Below are 12,466 nucleotides of genomic sequence, written 5' to 3' on the forward strand. Positions count from 1 at the left end.
ATTTTTACCCTTGCTTGTTCAAATTACTTGTATTTCAAAATTCATAGACTTCAATGAAAAATGTCATACTCCCATTTAAGGTGGGCCAAAAGATCAGAGCGAGACCCTCTCAATCATAAGGAGAGCAAGGTTAGAAATAGAAATCTGTCTTTACTGGTGCTCATAAGAGCCAGGGGTCAGACCAAACTAAACTGCTTTTATTTATTTATTTTCATATTTAAGGATCCTGAAACAACTCAGAAACTGGCAGGAGGCTTTTAAAGCCCTCAACGGCTCAGTTTAACTGTAAATGTCTAAAGTCATTGTTTACAAAATAAGTCCTACAGCAGATGGGAAGAATCGAGAATGACCTTCCCCATGAAACAGAGCAGTTATAAAGACAATAATAAAAGCAGGTGACCATCCATGAGGGCTGAGAGAGCCTGGATGGGCTGGAGGGTCTGTCTCCAAGGAAGGCACGGCTGCCTCTTTGATCATGAAGGACATTTCTAATTATAGGGAAAGAGACAGGACCAGCTAGGAAAGAGAGGCTGAAAGACCAGGGAAACTGGTATCTGAGAGAAAAATTCAGAACTAAGATTTATGAGCTAATTCCATGATCCGGGGCTTTGGAGCACATGAAGGCCTCATGCACAATTCTTGTAATAGATTTTGAATTTTCATGTAAAATTATATTCCTGACTTTTTTAGCTGATCCATAATAATTGTACTTCTCTATAGGGAACAGTATAATAACTCCATACCTGTACACAATGTGTAATGATTAAATTAGGTAATTATCATTTCCATGTCCTTGAGCTCCTCTCCTCTAGTTCTCCATGAAGTATCTGACAAGTTACTGTGAACTATCCTCCCAATAGGATAGAAGCTGGTGCCATGCTCTTGGACCCCCAGAACTGTGAGTTAAGTAAACCTCTTTTCTTTACAAATTACCCAGCCTCAGGTGTTTTGTTATGAAAATGGAAAACAGACAAACACAACAGGATGGCTAGAAGACTAGGCTAAGTTGCCACAACTGACCCAATCACTTTCACATGACTAAGCAGGAATTCAGACTTCTGTCTCAGAATAAAAAAATTTTAAAAACTGGGTATGTGGCTCAGTGATAAATTGCCCCAGGTTCAACTCCTCGTGCAATACATCAATACAAAACAAAACTTCTTTCTTTACAGGAAGCTCTGATGTCCCAGAGTGAGTGGTCCTGGTGACCCAGTTTGAAAAGTCGCACAGTTACCTCCCCTAAACCTTATTGATTGAAGCAGTCGCCAACACTCTCAGGGAAAATCCTTCCTGCGTCTCCATGAGAGCAACCATATCTTAAAACCAATAATAATATCCATAAAAGCCATGATCGGTTATGCATAATTGAGTAATATAGGTATAAATAAACACATAAGCATTTTAAATATTCAACTGTGTACACCCTAAAATTACCTCAGTGCCTGCAGAGAAAGGAGTTAGAAAACACCACTGTGATTGAGCCCAAGGGTCAGTGTGGAGACTGGGGCAGTTGAGAGAGCTGGTGACTGCTTCACAGGACACAGTGGAGGTGATAGTGTGCGACTTCTTAAGCTGAGTTGTAAAAGGGTTCCTACCTGGAACACTCATCCTGAGATGCCAGAGCCCTGTGTAAAGAAGTTTGAGTTCCTGCTGAAATAGCCGTGTGAACGTGCTTGGGTCCATAGTGGCAACAGGCTTGCCTTCTAGCCATCTTTGCTGTGTTGGTTTGTTTTTCATTGCGATAACAAAATGCCCAAAGCTGAGTAATTTGTTAAGGTCCCATGAAATCACATTAATTCCTTCAGGGGACAGGGCTCTAGTGACTTAATCACCTCCCGCTAGGTCCCACTCTTAAAGGTTCCTTCACCTCCCACATTGTCACACTCGGAGCAAGATTCTAACACATGAACCCTTGGGGGACAGACTCAACCATATCTAAACCACAGCTCTTGTCAAGTGAAACCATGTGGAACGTCAGCACCATCGAGCAGTAGATGCCTGCCAGAAGTCCTGACACAAACTTGAGAGATGCAGTGAAATTGTTGCTTTTCTAACCATTACATTTGGGGATCATTGAATATACAGTGAGAGAAAACTAGACTGGCTGTATCAGAATCACCCGTGGAGCTTGTCAAAATGCATATCAGCAGGTCCCAGATGAGGTTTAGGGAATTTAAATTCTGGTCATGGGGCCCAGGAATCTGAATTTTACCCTAGCTCCCAGGGGATGTCTAGTAGACATTAGGGTTTGAGAGACATTCCTTTAGAGCTATTGATTACCTCATGTGTTTATTTATTCTATCTACTGACCATGACTCTGAGTCTGGTCCTTGTCCTGCACTGAGCCTTAGGCTCAGTTATAACTCATGGAGGAAGCCACTCCCCTACCTTCAGGGACGCCAAGGACCAAGCCAGGCACATGACAGCTATCACTAGCTGGAAGAGGTGACCCTGAATCTTTGGCCCTGTACAAAGCAGAGGAACAAATCCCAGGTCAGAACTACTATAATTGGTTCAAGGTCACCCAAACTTAGTTCAAGACATTAGCAATTAATGGGTCATGACTAAGAAATTAGGTGAGAATTGAGTTCACTGCATCTCAGAGCCATCTCAGAGGCACCTTGGGGTCTTTGGGAGAGGTTGAGGGCAGCTGCCTGAGGGTCCGACCAAAGTTCTGTCGTTTTTCAGGCCTCCAGGGGCCTGGCAGCAACTACCTCAGTCTTATCCCGAATTTATATGCCTTTTAAAATGACATCCATGTATATATTTCCCCGTAAGCAAAAAAGTGATGGTAGATAGTTCATGATGGAAATTGCAAAGTATAGAAAAGTATGTCAAAGAAACAAAACCTCCGTCAGGGTCTAACCACAGTCTCAAAATGTTAAGAGGTTGCCGAGGTCAGGCACACCTGCGCGTGTCCTGGCCTCACATAACCTCTCCAGGCTTAATGTGACGTCTTCTCATCTGAACCGACATAGTCCACCTCACACGGCTTGTGTGAGGGTTAAGTAAGGATGTGTGTGGGTGTGTGCATGTGTGCGCACGTGCAGTTGTTATCATTTCTGCCAATAGTTTGGAGTATTTCTTTCCAGCTTTTTTCGTACATATCAGTATTTATTGCTCATTGTTTGATAGCAGCTGCCCCCTCCCCTACATCCGGGCATTCCAAATGTCCCTGGCAGAGGCAGGACTATGTCCAGAGGACTCAGGTGAAGAGACAGAGTGAAGCTGGACTGGGAGAGTGGATGGTAAGGAGGGTATTGTTTGGAAAATGAGGCCCAGAGCTCCTCCTCTGCACACTCTGAGACTTAGGCAAAACCCGGAGCCCAGAGCGCCTGGCAACCTCCCTATAGATCCTCCATCTTGGTGTGTAGCTATGGCAACTGTCTTTCAGATTCTCTGGGACAGTTCTACATGGCCAGCTGTCTAATTGTGGTCCAGACAGAGGCAGCAATGGGGCAATATAAGAAGTGTTATTCCACTGACATTTCTGCCTTTCGGAGGAAACCAGTCTTCTTATTATGACAACAGCCTTTCTGATATTATTCCTTCTGCAAAAGGGAGGGAAGAGAGCAGCTCTCGCCACTTCCCTGGATCGAGTGCAGCTCACAGATGGGCAGCCACAGATGGGCAGCTCACAGGCTTTGGATTAAAGCAGATTTAGGAGCAAATCCCTGCTCCACCAATTACTGGCAGGGTGAAATTTTCAATGTGTCCAAGGTTTTTCCTCTTCTCATTTTCAAATGGGGATGGTAATGCCTGTCTCATAGCTGTGTTCATAATTAAGTGAGGAACATATGAAATATGCCAACCGCAGTATCTGACACAAAATAATCCTCCAATATTAATGATATTTTCAATTTTGGAGATCACAGAGTAGAAAGGAACCCAAGTGTCAGCAAAAAGACAAACAGATGCAGGAACGTGGCATAAGAAGTTATCAGTAGAACACAGTCGAGGGGACATGTCTCCTGGTAGCTGTTAAGAGAGGGCTCAGGACCAGAAGTAACCAGTGCCCAGTCAGAGGTGGACCTGGGAACATGATGACAACCCTGATCACACACTGTAGCCCAGATCCACGTGGCCTTGTAGAGAGGGCCGGCCAAACTAAGGAGCGGAAGAAGATGGGCAACAAAGGCTGGGCCAGAACAGAGACTATCACCGAAATTCATATTTCATTAATTATTTGTGGTAAAGGACTGTTTTACAAATTTGTTTCAGACCAATGTTTTCATTTAAAAAAAATACTGTAGCAATGTCAAATTACTATCAAAGTTTCTAATTGCCAACTTAAAATTTTGCTCTTGTTGAGAACCAGTTTCAACTCTGTGTAACACTGGCTTAAGAGGTCTTGTTTGCCTTTTTTTTTTTTTTGTATGTGTGTGTGTGTGTGTGCGCTTATGATTGTTGTTTTTGACTCGTTTTGTTTGCTAGTTGCATAATGAGCGGGAATTGGAATTTTAAAATCAGTCTTTCTTCATAATGATGTAGAGCCCATTACCCACACATTTGCTTATAAGAAGCGAACGTGGTTCTCATCTAATGGCATGAGCTTGGACATGGCCACACTGTCCAGGAAATCCCAGGAGGACAGCGGGGTTGATGGTAAGAGAGATGGTGAGGCTCTGAATTTTGGAGACTTCGTCTCAGCACACCTTTCTCCCTGAGTTTAGGGAAAACCCTATCAGAAGAATAAATATTCATATCTATTACAATAATATTATAATCAATAAGAATATGTAATAGATATTATATTAACATAATAATAATAAAAATGCTTTTCTCTAAAGGGCAGAAATAGAGATGTACTAACTGTTGTAGGGACAAATGAGGCAAGGCACCAAAGATAGCAGGAAACAGTTCTATTTGGCTGCAGCCAGGTTCAGAGGGCAGAGCTTTTGCTGTAATCAATTAATCTCCTGAACCCCGAGTTCAGGGAGTTTCAGAGTTTTATACCCAGCATGTAAGGGGAGGGGTTCAGAAGTTCACAGTCTGCAGAAGTTCACATAAAAGCAGCTTTTTCTTTCACTGTTCTGGGCAAGTTAACCCTTCAAGGACAACACCTGAGAAGGGGAGAGCTTCTTCTCCCCCTTCTTTCCTCCCCCTGCCAGCTGTTACCATGGGCCCAGTTGGTAACTTATCTGAAAAATGTAGACATCTCTGTGAAGCCCAGCTCAAGGCCAGAGGCCTTGTTTGCACAGTTCTACAAAGTACTATACTGGATATGTTTGTGAAAAACTGATAAGGGGGTGTCCAGCACCTGGAGTAATAAGGGTGACATGAAAATAGGAAGTTTATCTACAATGGACTCTTTTGCTGACAGTCCTAAAATCAGCCATGGTGAAGAGGGCTTTTCTGTGGAGAAAGGGGGTGCCACTTCAGTTCTACCCACTAAGCAGCTCCCCAAGCATCCCCCACTCATCACTCTCCCTTCCAGATCAGTGTGTGTACCAGATCCGTCCTTTAAAAATGACACCACGGTGCTGATGCTCTGCTCACAAAAGCCTTTACGGCTTCATAAGACCCTGTGTAAAGTCACGCCCCCTCTATCAGCCACTTCTACAACTATTTCCCAACCTAGCCTCTCCACTCCAGGCCAGGCCATTTCTTCTGAGCCCCTCTGACTTCTCGACCCTTTTTCTTCCAGGAGAACCCAAAGCTCTGCCTTCTGGCTGCCTTATTCCCTCTCATCCATTAGGACCAGACACAAGTCCACCTCTTCTGCAAAGCCATCTGCTTCCCCAGCTCCCTCCGAGCTCTCCCTTCTCTAACCCCACTTGCAGATCTTGTCCCTGCCTCGGGTCTCCTCACAGACTGCATCACTATCCATCCTTCATGTGAGACACTGATACCAGAAACTTCCCTGTTCCTCTTTCATGCCCTTTGTCCCACCACCACCACAAGGAATCTAAGACTGTGCATGTAACCACAAACCCCAAATACCCAATGGACTAAAGAGTCAGTCAAATAGAAGGAGAAGGAGAAGAGAGAGTCTAGGAGGAGCAGCAGGAAAAGGAAGAGAAAATAATTCTGTTTTTCTCTTGAATGCCTGGTTTGCCTTCACCATTTCCCAGATTTATAGACAATTTGAAAGGAAAGGGCCTTAAAAATCATAGGGCCCAATGATATGATGCTAACTATGAAGACTTGTTGAAAACTAGACACAACTGCCCTAAGTCAATCAAAAAGTATACCATTTAAGAGCTGTGTGACCTTCGAGATGTCATTTAATTAACATCATTGTTCTTCAGTTTTCTGTCTTTGAAGTGTGAATAATATAATAATTACTTGTGGAGATATGTGAATATTAAATGAATGTATGTAAAGCACCTGGACAGAGTCTGAACCACGGGAAATGTCCAGTCATTGTTAGGGAAGCGAGCCCTGCCTGGATGACATCACAAGAGTGTGCTTCAAGACATACAAAGCAAAATTCCCCCAGAGTTGGTCACAAACTATTAATGATTTGTGAAAGCAATCCATGGGGATGTTGCTGTGGCTTGAATGTTTGGGTTCTCCCAAAATTTGTATTTTAATCCCCCAAGGTGATGATATGAGGTAGGACTTTTGGAAAGTGATTAGATCATGAAGGTTGTTCCACCAGTCAAAGGGATTAATGCCCTGAGAGGCTCCAGAAAGCTGTCTTCCCCCTTTGACCATAAGAAGATACCTGTCAGGTGCCATTTATAAGGAATGGTCCCTCACAAGATACCAAATAAGCCAGCACCTTGATCTTGGACTTCCCAGCTCCAAAACTATGAGCAATACATTTCTGTTGTTTATAAACTAGCCCCACTTAAGGTATTTTGTCATAGCAGCTCAAGTGGACTAAGTCAGGTAAGCATACCTACATCTGTGTCTATTTCTACTTGAATTTTGGGTCATCATATAAAATGTATTTATAACTGTGGGTCACTGTTAAACAAGTTGGAAAGCCACTATATTAAAATGTTCTACAAATAAAGTGAAATGGCACACCAAACCACATGTAGAGTGCAAGATGTCACCTTAAGAAAAATTTGATCTTCCATCTTCCCTGGACCTTGGTTTTCCATTGACACCACAGTCTTGTTAATATTGCCTTAATTTTTCTTGCATCTGACATGTGACACATATCCCCTGGTTGCTTCACTAATTAAAATAGAGAGGATTGCCTTGCACAGAGGACCGAATTCCTTGGGCCTAGGGTCTGGTCTAGTGGGCGTCTTTCTCCATCAGATGGAACGTGTAGAAACCTCAAGGACAGAGGAGAGCTTCTGACTTTGAAAACTACTTAAGCCAATAACTTTCTCTTGCATTTTCCAGTGATTCTGTCACCCACATTGTAGCAGAGAACAATTCGGGTTCCGATGTCCTGGAGTGGCTTCAGGTACAGAACATCAAAGCCAGCTCGCAGCTGGAGCTGCTGGACATCTCCTGGCTGATAGAGTGCATGGGGGCAGGGAGACCAGTGGAGACAACAGGGAAACACCAGCTTGTTGTGAGTGTCCTGGCTGTGATTGTCATTGCTCTTTGCTTGGCAGACAAACAACATGGGCTTTAGAATCAATGGATCTGGGTTAAATCCTAGTTCCTGGTTTACTTCCTATGTGACCTTAGTTTTGCTGGGCTTCGGTTTTCTCCTTTGTGATACAACATTAATGCCACCTAATGACACAGCACAAAGATGAGAATAACATGCACGGACAGCCCTTCCAGGGCCTGATAGCAAGTACAGGCACTGAGTACATGGAGGCTATTTTTATGAACACATTTATACACAAATATTTCAAAAATATGTAAGCCTGGATATTCTGGGAGCCAGAAAAATAAAGGGTTCCTTTTTTTTTCCTTATTGAGATCATTAAGGAAGAAAAGTCAAGTTTAGCTCTCAATGCCAAAATCTTGAGCATTAGTGCCATAACTTGGGGGAAGAGGGCTTGGACCATAACAACGTAAGTTCACAGAAAAGGAAAATGATAATTCATTGGAGATCCTTTTTCATGTAATTTTTTTCCTGATTTCCAAAAAATACATGTTAAGGATAGCAGATTTAAACATTAGAGATGTATGTAACATGGAATTTGAGGCTCCTATAATTCTATCCATCAAACTGCCTTCAATTTGTTTCCTCCTATATACCTGGCTATTAATTGTTGCTTAACATGGACGCTTATGCATTTGTTCAGGTGAGAAGAGACAGCCCAGACCACTCCAACTCAGACCCTCAGAGGATCCCACCGCCTGCTGTGCAAACAATCTCTCAGTATGCATGTCAGAGAAAAACAACTTTAAACAACTGCAATAGAGTATTCACGGTAAGAGGGTTTGCCAATGAAGGGCTTGCGGTACGGTACCTTTCTGTGGGTCTCCAAGTTAAATTACGGGAGTTGTTTTTGAAATCTGAAAAAGGTTTCTACACACACACACACACACACACACTCACACACACCCATCCCTCTAGCCTGATCTCTGGTTCTTCATCTGTCTCCTTTCTTGGAAAAATACATTTGGATAATATTATGTAGAGATTCCTATTTATTGAGAGTTGTCATTAATAGAAACAATACTTGCAAAAAGAGATATTCTGAAAAATGAAATACTGTAATTAGTGCAAAAAAGAGTAAAAGCAAATTACCCAGCAACAGTGCATCCGTAGCCTTTGCTAGAAGCCAAAAGACTGAGTCCACAGACCTGGATTCCAGCTGGATGTTAACTGGCCTGGGCAAGTCCGTTACCCTAAGCCTCAGCTTCCTCATCCTGACAATGAGAACTCAGCTGGATCATCTCTGAAGCCCTGCCCCGCCCTGAAGTGTTTCAAATGACCCTAGCAAGCCCACAACTGCTAGCCTAGTGGTCAATGGTCACCTGAATAAAACATGCCATACAATATCAAACACAGAGTTGCTCATTTCTAGACTTCCAGTCCCATATCTGCCAGGAAGACCAGGACATTGCAGCTCCTGGGCCCTCTCAGCGTGATGTCACACACAGCAGGTGCTTCCTCTTCTCCTAGCAGTGCAAACATGCCCCACCTTAGCTAACCCTGGGGGGGCGGTCAGTGTGACCAATGAGTGCACCCACCTACTTATCAAGCCTATGTTAAGTGCCAGCTGTGTTCTGTGTACACACTAAGAGACAAATGCCCAGTGGTCACAGCAGAACCCTTGCCACAGGCTGTGGGAAAGAGGCAAGAATCATGGCAAGTCATGGCCAGTGGGATGTGGTGAGCTGAATCTTTCCTGAACACCTAACTGCAGCAAACTCAGTTTCCTCACTATGCACGCGACACCTGTCTTTTCTGTTCAACTCCATGCGATCCCACAGGGGCGGGGGGAGGGGGGGGGATACAAAGGAACTGGAGGCCTGCTCCCCACCGTGGAGGAATGCCATCAGATGGCATTCTACTATGTAAAGGAGAGACAACCAGAGGCATTTGCAAGGGAACACTGGCTCGGGGCTCAGAAACAGAACTTTTGTTTATCTGGTTTTATTCTTCAGGATGCTTTTGACGTCTTAGCTGAAAATTATGAGTTTAGAGAAAATGAAAGCTGTTCTGTGGTATTTATGAGAGCCGCTTCTGTACTGAAATCTCTGCCATTCACCATCACCAGCATGAAGGACCTCGAGGGAATTCCCTGCCTGGAGGGCAAGGCGAAGAGCATCATAGAGGTAAGGGTGAAGGGAAGTTTGTCCCAGCTCTTAAGAGGTAAGGGTTGAGATGGAGACAGAGAGGATTGTGAACATCCTAACTACATAATTGAAAGGAAAATCTGTCATCTCTCTCCATCTCAATGTGTATCTATTCATGTATTTATATAGGAAAAAAGATAGATGCATACACATGTATGATTTGTATCCAAGATAATCACAGTGGGAGCTATCTGGGGCCAGCTTGGGGAAAAGGAAGAGCTCCCCCATATTGTTATTACTTGCAGTGAAAGACTCAAGGGAACGGAAAGCTCACCAGCAGGAGATTGGTCTGACTCCGACAGGCTGTGCGGACAGCTCAGTTCCACTCAGGGTTGGTCCCCTCCACAACAGTGATCGACATGACATGTGGAGACCCTGATTCTACAGGTCTACCTGTGTGTTCTAGAAAGACAGCCACTGTTTCTGTATTTAGCAATGTGTAAGGGTTCCTCGGGAAGGCAAGTGGGTGATCCAGGGGTAGCTTCAGTGTAGTCAAGTACATTCATTATTCAAGGAAAATATCCCAAGTTTACTTAGAGGCGGGGATGCCAAGGGCATTGTATGGGCTTGAACAAGGACTGGCTTTTTTCAGTGGGTCCTAAATTAACCTGCACAATAGAAAAGTTCTCTTATTTTAGCAAGTCGATAGCCATTAAAAAGAAAATCATCACAAATCTGTGGACATACGTTTGTCAATAAACATTTTGGTTTGGGTTCTGTAGATCTGAACCTAGCACTTCTGTATCCTTGTCCTTGAGAATCATAAAGAGGTCTCTGGATACATGATGAGCTAGGATTTTGGATTATAGGAAAATCCTTGTTTTCTCTAGATTAGCAGGGAAACATTCTACAGCAATGGGTGTGCATGTCATGAGGAATCAAGCCACTCGATCTGTAAATGTGAGAGTCTCAGATTGTGATCATCCACTGTCACAAATTTAAAATACTTTTTCAATTGTCCATAGGAAATCATTGAGGATGGAGAAAGTTCTGAAGTTAAAGCTGTCTTAAATGATGAACGATATAAATCCTTCAAAGTAAGTGATGTTACATGTTTATTGAAAGTGGTTTTACAATTAATCTTCTTGCTTATTCTGGCTGTGTTTTTTTTTAACAGCATGCAAAATATCACATTTATTTTCTACTGAGCATTCTTCTATTTTTCACACAAAACCAAATCTCAATTTTTTTTTAACAAATGTTTAAGGTTAAAATCCACTGTGTTCCCAAAGAACATAAATAAGAACAATTTCCTTCAATGGGAGTTCATAACCCACTGGCTGGTTTTATTAGTCAGTTCAGGCTGCCAAAATAAAATGCCATCGATTGGGTAGCTTAAAAAATAGAAATGTATTTTCTCCCAGTTCTGGATTCTGAATGTTCTAAATCAAAGCACCAGCATGGCCAGGTTCTGTTGAGGGCTCTCTTTCTAGCTTTCCCATGGCTGCCTTCTTGCTGTGTATTCTCATGGCTGAGAAAGAGGTGAGCAAACTCTTTGGAGTCTTATAAGAGCAGAAATCCCATCATGAGGGCCCAGCCTCATGACCTCATGTAAGCTTAATTACCTCCAAAATGCCCATTTCCAAACTCCATGATGGTGGGATTAGGGCTTCAGCGTATGAATCTGAGTGAGGGTGGTGATTTTGCCCTTAGAAGATTTCTAAGAAGAAGATGCCTAAATAAATATGGGTGTTCCAGCATATCACCGTGTGATGGTGATATGCCAATTACCTTTCCTTCCATGAATCTCTCACTTGTGGCTACAAATGTCATAAGGACACAAAGACCAAGCAGACAGAACAAACTGCTCTTGCAGAGCACAGCTGTGTCTGAAAAGCTCCTTGCTGCATCCTCATTTACTCCGTAGCAGGGCTTACCTCTAATCTGCCCTAAAGTTGCAGGTAGACTGACTTCAGCCAGTTCCTTCTGTTCAGAAATGGTGCACAGGCCTAAATTGTGGCTGTGAGCAGGAGCCCAGGTCTGGAGTACAGATAGATCAGGGTTTAATCTGGGTTCTACCTCTTAGCACCTGTGTGATGAGGAGAATTTATATAACCTCCGTGAGCATCCCTCTTTCAAATGTGGAGGTAGATGTGCAGAGCAGCATTGCCTGCATGAGACTCTCAGCAAAAGTGGGTGCTCCGTAGGGGTATTTTCTCACTAACAGCACAGACAATCTGTCTGATTATGTGCAAACCAGGCCTGCCTCTCACTGCTCAGCTGGAACAAAAATCCACTAAAAAATTACTATCACCTGCCTGGTTGGAATATTCCATAGACACTGGGTAGCAGTTCTGATCCGTTACCTGAGATCTTGAAAAGTACCACTTCATTGTCATAGTGATTATTTTAGAAACTAATGGCATGGCTTTCTCTCCCTTTTAGCTCTTCACTTCTGTTTTTGGAGTGGGATTGAAGACATCTGAGAAATGGTTCAGAATGGGTTTCAGAACTCTGAGCAAAATAAGATCGGACAAAAGCCTGAAATTTACACACATGCAGAAAGCAGGTAATGATCTCTCCTAAACCTCAGGGTTTTCCGGGATGGTCAGGTTTGGTAGAGTTCGTAGTCAGTTGCACTTTGATGACCGTGTGGGTGAGCCAGAACACTTTTTGGTATCTGTTGATGTTTGAAACCAAGTCTTGGCTTCAGCACCATCCAACTGCGTGATCTCAAACAAGTTAGTTAAAACCTTCAGGCCTTGGTTACCTCATTGATGAAAGGGAGGCAAGGTTGACAGTTAACAGGGAAATGCAAGCAAAGTCCTGCACCGAGTGCTGACACCAAGCAGAG

General features: G+C 43.3%; 1 protein-coding gene across 2 annotated transcripts in view; it reads left to right on the plus strand.

Moving 5' to 3' along the window:
• Positions 1–12,466, plus strand: part of Dntt (DNA nucleotidylexotransferase) — a 44,654-nt gene that overhangs the window by 5,255 nt on the left and 26,933 nt on the right. For both annotated transcript variants that reach the window (XM_015494875.2, XM_015494876.2), the window contains exons 2-6: positions 7,306–7,480; positions 8,169–8,297; positions 9,481–9,651; positions 10,638–10,709; positions 12,058–12,181. In XM_015494875.2, the coding sequence (XP_015350361.1) occupies positions 7,306–7,480; positions 8,169–8,297; positions 9,481–9,651; positions 10,638–10,709; positions 12,058–12,181 (671 nt within the window). The remainder of the gene's footprint in view (positions 1–7,305; positions 7,481–8,168; positions 8,298–9,480; positions 9,652–10,637; positions 10,710–12,057; positions 12,182–12,466) is intronic.

Source organism: Marmota marmota, unplaced genomic scaffold (genome assembly GCF_001458135.2).
Source record: "Marmota marmota marmota unplaced genomic scaffold, marMar, whole genome shotgun sequence".
NCBI classification, from domain to species: Eukaryota; Metazoa; Chordata; class Mammalia; order Rodentia; family Sciuridae; genus Marmota; species Marmota marmota.